Source organism: Anomaloglossus baeobatrachus, chromosome 5, assembly GCF_048569485.1.
Source record: "Anomaloglossus baeobatrachus isolate aAnoBae1 chromosome 5, aAnoBae1.hap1, whole genome shotgun sequence".
Classification (NCBI taxonomy): Eukaryota; Metazoa; Chordata; class Amphibia; order Anura; family Aromobatidae; genus Anomaloglossus; species Anomaloglossus baeobatrachus.
The window spans coordinates 36655806-36667843 of NC_134357.1; the positions used below are offsets into that span (position 1 = coordinate 36655806).

The 12038-nt window shown below is 47.7% G+C and overlaps 1 protein-coding gene across 2 annotated transcripts in view; it reads right to left on the reverse strand.

Moving 5' to 3' along the window:
* CRTAC1 (cartilage acidic protein 1) overlaps positions 1-12038 on the reverse strand; it is a 779202-nt gene that overhangs the window by 607982 nt on the left and 159182 nt on the right. For both annotated transcript variants that reach the window (XM_075348409.1, XM_075348410.1), the window contains exon 2: positions 1550-1749. In XM_075348409.1, coding sequence (XP_075204524.1) covers positions 1550-1749 — 200 coding nt within the window. The remainder of the gene's footprint in view (positions 1-1549; positions 1750-12038) is intronic.

Here is a 12038-nt window from a genome sequence, read left to right on the forward strand (position 1 = left end):
ATAAAAATGTATTTGAAGCTCAAATGCATGGATAAATTGAAATAATATAAAAGTTTAAAAAAAATATATAGTATCCATTGAGAATGGAAAAAAAATGCTAGATAAAAAGTCAAATAGAACAAAGTCCTGCCTATTAGGAAACAAAAAAAGCCAAAAACATTTTTTGGTTTGTTGACCAATTAAAAAAAATAAAATTAGGGCCTTCACACGACCACATGTGTAAAAGTGTAATTCAATAAAGAGGTTTTTTAACACTTTCTAAAAATTTTAAAAACATTCTAAAATGTGGTCACACCGAGCTTCATTCATCAAGCAACCCAAAATAACTTAGCCCTTATTTTGTCAATTTTCAGATTAATTCTCAAGGGATTTCTCAAGCCCTATTCACATTTCGCATCCGCAGCATTTTTTGATTGTTAATAAACTACATTTCCCATAATGCTGAGCGTTTTCATCTCAGGAAGATCCTAATTTAACAAGAAATCAGGCGGTGACCCGAGGAAGTGAATCTGACCCATACACATGACGTCGGAAATGAAAACCTCACAGTGGGCATTATGTGACCAAAGGCAGCAATTGGAAGTGGTAAAATTTCCCAAAAAGAATATTGGACTTTTACTTGTGTTACCTGAATTAATTAGGAATATTTTTTGGGTCCTGTAAAACCCATTGAAGGATTAAAACACTCATTAAGGCCTCCTTCACACATCCATACAATACACTTTACACAGTCTGTGGTGAAGGTGCGTATGTGTGTGTGTTCCATGTGCTGTCCCTCTGCTATACGTGTCATATACGGATAGCACACGGACAGCATGAGCTGGTATGCTTACCTATATAAAGAATTTTTATACTTACCGGCGCTGCTGTTACTTCCTGGTCCGCGATCAGTGCAGTGAATATTCATGAGCATAATGAGCGGGCCCGGAAGCAATAGCAGCGCTGGTAAGTCTAAACATTCTTTATTTTTATATCATCTGTCTTTTCTTTGGTACGTGTCACACTGATGTCACACAGATCACATCAGTGTGCAGTCTATGTTATACCTGTGCTGCCAGCAGAAAACTGACATGTCTCTGTGTAGAGCACATGGACACACGGTCTATGTCAAAACATGGATGTGTGACCAACCCTATTAGATTTTAATGGGTTTACATGAGTGAATGTCTCCGATACGTGTGAAAATGGATGTCACACATACCGGAGACACGGATGTGTGAAAGAGGCCTAACGGGTGTGATTCCTGAGGACAACCTCTTCCAATAGGGCATATAGATGTCTTAAAGGAAGTCCCATTCTTGTGGCCTCTTTTTAAGCCAAGGTGGACCTTCCAAGTAGCGTTTTGGCAGATTCAGGTATTACACGGATAACCATTTATCTCAATACCCACCATGTACAACTAAAGGCCCCACTGGTTCTGGATTTCCTGGCAAAGTTAACAGTTTGCTGGAGAGGATAGAACATATAAAATGGGGTAACCATGTTAAGACAACCTCTTGAAGAGTGAAATCGCACCAGATATTAATTAGCACAATAAAATAGGACTTACCCAGCTACTACAACTTCGAAGTCCCCATCATTGTCCACATCGGTGATGGCCACCCCGTAGTTGAGTTGTGTTGGATTACTTTCATAGTCCGGTGGTAGAACCGTGTTGGTGACGGCTGTGAACATCGGCTCTGAGCGTTGAACTCCTCCGCAGGAGAGAACGATGGAGAGCAGCAAGACGAGGAGCATCATCTTTGACACCTTCAAAAGAAACCAAGGCTTCCATTCAAATTGGGTCAAAAACATTTTGAAAATAACATGTAAGAGCCTAAAAAAGGAACATGAAATTAAAAAAGCTTAACTATTAGGGCATCCACCACACAATAGAGAAATATATGAAGATGAAGTTATGATAGGGTCTCCTTTAGGGTGACATCTTGACTTTTTCAAACTTTTTGTAGATTCTTAAGATTTTAATTTTGTAATGATATTTGACGAGTTGAGTTTTAAAGATGCTACCGGGGAGTATCAGGAACTTATAGAGACCCGTAACAAATGAAATAGGTCTCCCAGTACCATAAACCACTGGTGATTTTCTTTATTGTAGCCCAGGTCTTGTGTGCCGGATTCTTCATTCACAGTATAAGTGTCTGTTGGCCCAATTTCTGGGTAAGAACTAGTGAGTGGTGCACAGCTGCGTTCTGCGCAGGAGGCCGGCACGGAGCTATTCTCAAGTGGAGCGAACACATTCAAAAAAATTACCACAAACTTCAATGGGAGAAATATGGAGCACAAATGGACATAATGATAGCAACATGACCTCAAGTGTTTCCCTTTCATACAATGGTTTCCACAGTGTCGAATGAGACTTTGCCGACTGTTACCATGGACACTTCTATTGTTCCGGACTTTTAACAGTAGCCGGCCCTTCCAGACCTCATTTCATATCTATTCATCTATCTCTCTATATACAGTGCCTTGAAAAAAGTATTCACACCCATGAACCTTTCCATATTTGTTCACGTTACACTCCCAAATGTCGGGATTTTATGTGATATACCAACACTAAGCAGCAAAATTTGTGAAGTGTAAAGGAAGTGATACACTGTTTTCTAAGTATTTTAAAAATATGAACCTGAAAATTGTGCCGTGCATTTGTGTTCAGCCCCCCGAGTCAATACTTTGCAAGACCACTAGAGTTGAGTGAGTACCTAACTATTCGTACTCGCTATACTCATAACGAGTACTGTCTAATACTCGCATATTCATTCCGAATAGCGTGTGCAATGTACGTCAATGGGGAATACTCGCAATGTAACGAGTAAATCGGGCTTTAAATGCTGCGACATCGCTAGCGATGTTGCGAGCGATAGCACCCGCCCACGTCGGTGGCACGTCACGGGGTGATCGCTGCCGTGGTGAATAATATCGTCACACGCAATTACCTCTTCACCGACGTCGCTGTGGCCGCTGAACAATCTCTCCTTTAAGGGGGAAGTTTGTTCGGCGTCACAGCGGCGTCACTAAGCGGCCGCCCAATAGAAGTGGAGGGGTGGAGATGAGCGGGACGAACATCCCGCCCACCTCCTTCCTTTCTCATTGCCGGCGGCCGCAGGTACGATGTTGTTCCTCGTTCCTGCGGTGCCACACATAGCGATGTGTGCTGCCGCAGGAACAACAAACAACCTGCATCCTGCAACAGCAACGATATTTGGGATTAGAACGACGTGTCAATGATCAACGATCAACGATAAGGTGAGTATTTTTGATCGTTAACGGTCGTTCCTGCGTTTCACACGCAACGACATCGCTAACGAGGCCGGATGTGTGTCTTGAATTCCGTGACCCCAACGACATCTTGTTAGCGATGTCATTGCGTGTAAAGCCCCCTTTACCCGAATGCCGCACTAATCGTGCGAGTAGCGAATAGTGCGGAATTCGGGTTACTCGTTACATTGCAATTTTTCCCCATTGACTTGCATTTCACACGCTATTCGGAATGAATATGCGAGTATTAGACAGTATTCGCTATGAGTATAGCGAGTACGAATAGTTAGGTACTCGCTTAACTCAGACCACCTCTCGCTGCAATTACTGCTGCAAGTCTTTTGTGGTCGGTCTCACCAGCTTTGTACATCTAGAGGAGACATTTTTGCTCTTTCTTCTTTGCACATAAACTCCAGCTCAGTGAGATTGGACGGAGATCACCTGTGATCAGCAATTTTCAAGTCTTGCCATTTTGGTCTGGACTGTGACTGGGCCACTATGCTTTGACCTAAACGATCCACTGTAGCTCTGACAGGATGTTTAGGGTCGTTGTCCTGCTGGAAGGTGAACCAACGCCCCAGTTTCAAGACTTGTGCAGTCTCCAATAAGTTTTCCTCCAGGATTGCCCTGTATTTAGCTCCATCCATCTTCAATTCTACTTTGACCAGCTTCCCTGTCTCTGCTGAAGAAAAGCCTCCCCACAGCAGGATGCTGCCTCCACCATGTGTGACTGTGTGGATGGTGTTCTCAGGGTGATATGCATTAATAGTTCTCCACCACACATAGCATTGTGCATTTAGCCCTAAAAGGTGTACTTTGGTTTCATCTCGGCAGAGCACCTTTTACCTATTCCATGTAGGGGGTCACAGCTAGTATGTGGAAGAAGATGATGTGGTCAGATAAGACCAAAGTAGAACTGACTTTACAAAGTGTGGAGGAATACTAAAGGCCCTTTCACACACAGAGATAAATCTGCGGCAGATCTGTGGTTGCAGTGAAATTGTGGACAATCAGTGCCAGGTCTGTGGCTGTGTACAAATGGAACAATATGTCCATGATTTCACGACAACCACAGATCTGCCAAAGATTTATCTCTGTGTGTGACGGGGCCTTAACACTGCACATTAAACCTGAAAACACCATTCCCACAGTCAAAGATGGTGGTGGCAGAATCATACTGTGGGGAGGCTTTTCTTCAGCAGGGGCAGGAAAGCTGGTCAGAACTGATGGGAAGATAGATGGAGCTAAATACAGGGCACTACTGGAGGAAAACCTATTGCAAGAGTGTTGTTTAAACAGAGAAAAATGTCATTTCAAAGCCCATATTCAGGAATTGGTGGAGGACCCAGCAGTCAGACCTTGCAAAGATGACATACACATTTAAATAACCCTCTAATAATGTTATAACAGATTAATAAGGGTTGTCCTTCAAGGAATATAATATTTTTAAAACAGCTCAAAATGGCACAACTATGGTGGCAATTTCATGCAATAGTAATGATGTCCCGACAGAGGGACTTCAAACCGCTGCAACCAAGTACTGGCTAAGGCCTTGTATATATAGTGTATCAACTGTCCCAAATTTGCCATGACTGTTCCGATATTTCAGAAACAATTGTGACAAAATTGTGGAGTCCTGAGTCAAAACGCATTGACATTTACACAAATCTTATTCTTAAATGGGTAGTAATGGGCATGGATGGTGCAGAGCTATTGAGTGAGTAAAATGTCTCCAAATTATCTACATGAATATTTGCGACTATAATCTAGAGTTCTAAGGGGCAACATATCTCCTTGTGGAGAGTGCCAAGCCAACATAAGGAGACTTTTAGGCCATGCAATGCTGCTCTAAGAATAGAAATATGCAAATGGACTTTTCACAAGGAAGAAGACTTGATCTCTGGAGCCACCTACTTGACGTAGCAATCCTTAAAGTCAATATCGACCCTTTAACGCTACATGACTTAGGATAAGAAGCCAAATCAGAAACTCCAATTGTAGACTTCTGTGTTGAGGTGTTGCCCCTCATCAGTGCAAAGTAGGAGATCTGATTTAGATAGTTGAGAAGCCACTGCCTGAGGTTCGAAGGGGGAACGTTTCTCCTTACAGACAATGTCTAGTTGACTTAAGGAGATGTATAGACCATGGAATGCTCCTTTGGGAATTCACATATGCAAACAGCTTTTTCAGAAGGAATAGCGCCACCTAATAGATGTAGAAATCCAAAGAGTCAGTATCAAACCTTGGAAATGTTCCTCCTTACACCCCCAGTCAGAGGCTTCTCACCTAGCCAAATAAGATTTCCTTCTTTGCACTGAGGAGGGGTGACACCAGAAACACGTCTGCAATTACAGTTTCTGATTTGGCTTCTTATCCTAAGTGATGTGGCAAGGCTCATTTATAATCATTGCTACGTCCAATAGGTGATGCCAGAGATCAAGTCCTCTTCCAACTGAAGAGGATATTTGCAGACTATGATCATGATCTAGTGAATGGCTGAGCAATAGGTAAGTGAAATCCTCAAATCTGTGTAGGGTTGTTTTTAATTACAGCTGGATCCTACCTGTCTTTAATTTTGTAGACCCACAAGACGCAAGTCCCATCAACAAAGATTACTTTGTGTTACGAACCAGCGCCGCCATAGCCGCAAGCAGCCTGCTGCAGTTCCTGTTGCGCCCAGGCGCCGGCTGCCGTTCTTGGCCGTGCCTCGGGTCGTCCAGTTGGCTGCTCCTTCCACCACGTCTAAGTGTGGAGAGGCAGCTAGTGCGCATGCGCGCACCGATTTACCCCAGCCAGAGTCTAAGCCCATTGTTTGGCCTAGTGAGCATGCTCAGCCTGATTGTGTCATTTCTGGACTAAGTCCTCAGTTCAGGCTACTGAGCATGCTCCCACAATTAATCCTAACAGCCTCTTTGCACAGGTACTTGGACTTCGTGCTGTGTCTAAGTTCTGGGATGTGCCTACTGAGCATGCTCAGGCAGATAGTCTGATTTCTGAGTCTGTTGTTCAGGCTACTGAGCATGCTCAGGCACTTAGTGCATCAGAGGCTAGGTCCGGTAAGGACCTCACTGAGCATGTCCGTGAGGTGGCAGGCCCTGATAGGGCAGAGGGTGTTAGGTGTCCTGATGACGTGGCCACTCTGGACTGGCTCGCAGAGGTCCGCCCCTATAATCTGGCACTTCACCATTGGTCGTCAGACGATGACTGGTGAAGTGTTTGGGGTGTGGCTGCCATGAGGTCATCAATGACGTGGCGGTTCCGGATAGGCCGCTGGTGACGTCGCTGATGATATGACACTCTACTATTGGACCTTGGTGGTTCCACTCTGGGTTTGGGGCGGATCTAGGTTATAAAAGGGGCTGGAGACAACATGGAGGTGCGCAGTCTTCACTCATATTCACTTAGAATTCATGGTGGCATAAGCCTTGTTGGAAGCAGTAGGTAGGGCTAGGCGAACGGTGCCTGTCATGCCAAAATTCGTGGCTCAGCACATGAGGGTCAAGCGCTGTGCTTCCTTGCTACTGTTCCTGTTGTGCTACAGCAGTCCAGTGGCGTTAACTGGGCTGCGGCTGCTGCGTCACCTGTCCAGTTGTGCCTCCTACGCACACGGACAGCATACCTGCTGCGTCACCTGTCCGAGAGTGCCCTCTATGCACACGGACAACGCACCTGTTGCGCCACCTGTCCGGTTGTGCCTCCTACGCACACGGACAGCATACCTGCTGCGTCACCTGTCCGGTTGTGTCTCCTACGCGCACGGACAGCATACCCCAGGACCCCTGTGGAGTTAACAGGGTGTTCCAGGATTGGGTGTGTGAACCTATTATCCTCCTTGGCTTCCCAGTCAACGCTACTGGTGTGATCCCTTGGCCTGATGTGTCCTCTATACACTTGGCCATTCGCGTAGTGACCAGAAACGCTAATCGGAGGACCGCTCGGCCTGTCGTGTCTGACACACGTGGCCGACAGGGCGCTGTTGCAGCGGTCTTCTCGGTCAACGCTACCTGGTCACCATCCAGCCTGACGTGTTCCCTGCACACGTGGTCGGGGTTGCGATAATTCCACCGAAACGCTAACTGGGTTGTCGTCTGGTTTGACGTGTCTCTACACACGTGACCGGTTCCCTGGGCTATCTCAGAGCTATCCAGCTCTATAATCTCCGCCTAACCCACAGGGTGCCAGCAGCTCCATTACCATCTGGAGCACGGTGGGCACCGACTGGCGATTGGGATATATACCCCCTGGTCCTAATCTGCCGGTTCCCCCGTAACACCTTGTCACTGGTAGATGGGCTCACACAATTTGATTAAACTGTAAGTTAATGAGATTCTATCAGCAGGTTTTTGCTAAGTAATCTGAAATCTGAGAGCAGTGTGTTGTAATGGCTGATTCCAGCAATGCTTAGTGTAGTATTCATAGGATTCCTGTTTTATCTGCTGTGGGTTTACTAATGCTCAGATATGCTGAGCCAATCAGTGGTAGGGGCACTGATTAGCAGGACTGGTTTGCATGCAACGTGTAGCCCAGCAGTGATAATCTCCTGCTGATAAAACAATGATTGTATTCAAACTGCAGAAAACTGATAAGAAAGTGACATCTCTGGAATCGGGATCTCTGCCCCTACATTAAGCTGCTCAATGATTAAATAGCAAAAATGTGCTGACATGGCTTTTAGGGATCTTGATTTTATAACTTTACTCTATCTGGCAGTAATATAGTTCAAAATCCATATACTCATTGTTACAGAAAGAGGACAGAAGATTAGATCTGGGATCCCAACGTATTGTCACCCCTCTATAAATCACTTGTAAGGCCACATCTGGAATATGGGACCCAGTTTTGGGCTCCACATTTTAATAAGGACATTCAGAAGTTAGTCAGCTCAAAGGCGGGCAACTAGACTACTACAAGGAATGGAGGCCGCCCGTATGATGAGGAATGGAGGCCGCCCGTATGATGAGGAATGGAGGCCGCCCGTATGATGAGGAATGGAGGCGGCCCGTATGATGAGGAATGGAGGCCGCCCGTATGATGAGGAATGGAGGCCGCCCGTATGATGAGGAATGGAGGCCGCCCGTATGATGAGAGGTTGGAATAGCTGGATTTGTTTAGCTTAGAAAAAAGACGTCTCAGAGGAGATCTCATTTATATGTATAAATACATGTGTGGTCAATATAAAGGACTGGCACATGACTTATTCCTTCCAAAGACAGTACTAAGGACCAGGGGGCACTCACTGCGAGTGGAAGAAAAGAGATTCCGACACCTAAATAGGAAAGGGTTCTCTACAGTTAGAGCGGTCAGACTGTGGAATGCCGACCACAAGAGGTAGTAATGGCAGATACTATAACAGCTTTTATATCAGGGCTGGAGGATTTCCTCATTACACACAACATTGTTGGTTATAAATGACTCAGTGACCAAATGTAGAATTGGTGGAGGAAGGAGGAACTAGATGGACCTAGGTTTTTTTTAAACCTATGTAACTATGTAACGTATTCACTCTGCGCCGCTGCTAAAGACTTTCCAAGGAAGATCCCGTTAAGCTCACCTTTTTAAGTTGTGTGATACACAACAAGATATGTGCAAAATAAAGGAACAGCTGCTGCAGATGCACGAGTGCACAGGACGGCGTAGATGATACAGAAAACGTGTTCAATCCGTGCTGCTGAAGACTTCCCATGAACGATCCAGGACACCAGCGGAGATAGTGATTTTTATTCAACGTGTTTCAAAGCCATTACAAGTTTCTACTGAGGGGGCCCGGCTTTATTTGCCGGTGAGCCTCTGACTGGCCAGCCCGGTTGTGGCACGTTTTGCCCTCTTTTCATAACATACGGGAAAGGGTTAATGATCTTGTTTAATAACCATCCTTCCCTTTTAGTTACGCCTACCTGTTGAAGATGTGCCCCCCTCCGGATCCGGATGCGCATTTTCTCCTCTCCTCCCCCCTCCCCTCCTTGGGGGGTATATATAGCTGTGCCAGAGGCTCTTCCGGCCTCTTTGATCCTGGGTCAAGAGCTTTACACCCTCCCCCCTTCTAATGTTGGTTTGTTTAATGGTTAATAGAGTTGATGAAAGTCGCAGATGATCGCGGAAGATTGACTCTGGGTAACATGTGTCGGGAGTCCGGCGGCATATCACCATCGCTTCCGGTGGTCAACTTTAAGAGCTGCCACCTTACCCCTCCAAAGTTGGTGGTGCAAAAAGATGAGAGTGGTTTTAATTTTGATACTCTCCAATAAAAGTTTAATTTGTAATTCTGTTTTTGGTCTTTCTTTGTGTTGGGAAAAGGGGCAATCGTTTAATGGTGTGTGCAGTCATCGTTAAAGGAACAACAGACAGTGATTAATTTCCTGGAGAAAAAACTGGTAATGGCTTTGGAACATGTTGAATAAAATTCATTATCTCCGCTGGTGTCCTGCATCGGCCATGGAAAGTCTTCTGCAGCAGCACGGATTGAACACGTTTTCTGTATCATCTGCACCGTCCTGTGCACTCATGTATCTGCAGCAGCTGTTCCCTTATTTTGCATATATCGTGTTTTGTATCCCACAGCTTGAAAAGATGAGCTTACCTGGATTTTCCTTGGAAAGTCTTCAGCAGCAGCAGCAGCGCGGAGTGAACATGTCTTCTGTCCTCTTTCTGTATCATCGGCACCGTCCTGTGCACTTGTGCATCTGCATCAGTTGTTCCCTTATTTTGCATATACTTGAAAATGTGAATGTGACACCCTGGACTAGTCAGGTCGTCCCAGGTAATCCCATGCACACACACCCCTCCCCTAAAAAGGTGACAGCAGACAAACTACAAACCTTTGTCACCACCCTGCGGGTTTGATGTTCACACCAGGGGGGCGGAGCCAGGTGGTTGGCTCCACCCACCGAGGAGTACACAGGCCCGGAGGCAGGAAAACAGTAGAGTTTAGTCTTGACAGTGGAGTGAAGTGGAGTCAAGTTCAAGGGCAGACCTGTGCTCAGGCCTGCCAAAGTCTACACCAGGTGTCTGGGTTGGAGCGCAGTCACCTCTGGCAAAGAGGTAGACGGTGGTGGCCGCCTGCAGGAGCTGGGATTACAGCCGGTGGAACCGTAGGGACCGGGGTTGGGCGGTGGCCCGCCGGTACCGAACCGGGGAACCGATTGGAAACCGGAGCACCAGGAGGGGTACTCAGACCCAGTACGAGGCCCAGAAACAACTAGGCTAAGTCAAATCAACTGATTGAGGACTGGTCTTTAGGACCTTTCCCACACAAGACCCGACTGAAGACAACAGCCCAACGATTAGGGTAAAGCCACCGCCAAGGCATAGAGACCCAAGGGGCCAGCGTCTGCGGGCACACAGGGCTCTCCCGACACACAGCAAGCCGGGGGAGCGGACTACCGTTGCTTAGGCATAAGAGTCATAACTTTCACACAACGGAGGTGCAGGAGAAAGGCGGAAACCACCAACCTGTTAAAGGGAAACTGCGGCCGGCTGCGGGCTCCGTTCACCATCTTGTTTGGTTTACCAGAGACTTCAGCGTGTTTTCTCATAGTGAGTACAACAGTGCCTTCGGGCCGCGCACCGCACCGCGCCGCACCGCACCAACACCCCAGAACGCATCCGTCCCCTCGCCTCAGCACCTCCCTCAGGCCCCCGGGACCACCATCCCCCTACCCACGGAGGGGGTCAACACCAAGCTGCGCAACACCGTCCCCGGGAGCCTAGTCAACGGCAGCGGTGGTGTCCATCCATGCCTCACGAACTTAACTCCCGTACAAACCACCACGGCTCCGGCCGTGGATCTCCCCACAAAAGTCCCTACGTGTAGCGCCAACTCCCTTTCAGAGCGACGTGACCCCCGGGTCCGTGGAGAGCTCAAGCCACCCACCAACGAGCGCGGATCCGAGCGGCTCGGCAGCCGGCCGAGCCCCAGGGCGGTACATGAGCGTACCTCTTTTTTGTTTAATTCCGTTTCTATCAGATAAGACCCTGTTTTTCTGCCTTTGCTCCTTTTTTCATATGTTGGTATACTTTAGAGTCTCAGTGAGTGGTGCTTGTCAGTTTTGTTTCTGGCAGGATTAGGTCTAAGATAATTGAAGATGTTCAGTCCAGTGCTATGGTCGCGGGCGGGGAGGAGGGTGTCAGCGCACCGCGCTCACCCCTTCTGCTCGGGTCCGGCAGCTGCTCAGTGGTGGCTCGAGCGGTGGGCCGGATCCCGGGGTTTTCTCGAGCGACACTCCTCGCCCGTGAGTGAAAGGGGGTTGTTGTGATTGGGTGTGGGGGAATTGTTATAGTTCGTGACGCCACCCACGGTTGTGGTGATTTCACCACCGCTGCTCAATTCGGGGGTCCCGGGGATGGTGATGCGGAGCAGCCAGATGTTGTGTTGCCCCTCCGTGGGTAGGGGTTGGTGATCCCGGGGCCCGGTGATGAGATGTAAAGTGTAGGGCCTGGAGGGCGCAGGGACGCGGGGGCAGCGCTGTGCCTTGCGGCACTGTGGTACTCACTCAGCCTGACACACGGACACAGTTTGTACGGTAAACCAACGGCTGGTAGGACGGTCCCACAGACGGCTGCACCTGCACTCCCGGTAGGTGACGGTGATGTCTCTCTTCCTTGCACCTATGTTGACTGATGGTAGCGGTGGATTCCCTCCGGTTACCCGCTCCCCGACTGCAATCTGGGCCGGAGGAGCTCTACACTTTGCCCGCAGGCGCTGGCCCTGGGGAAACTGGTGCCCTGGCGGTGGCGGTGTCTCCCCTGTAATGGTTGGGCTGTTGCCGTCAATCGGGACTTGGTTG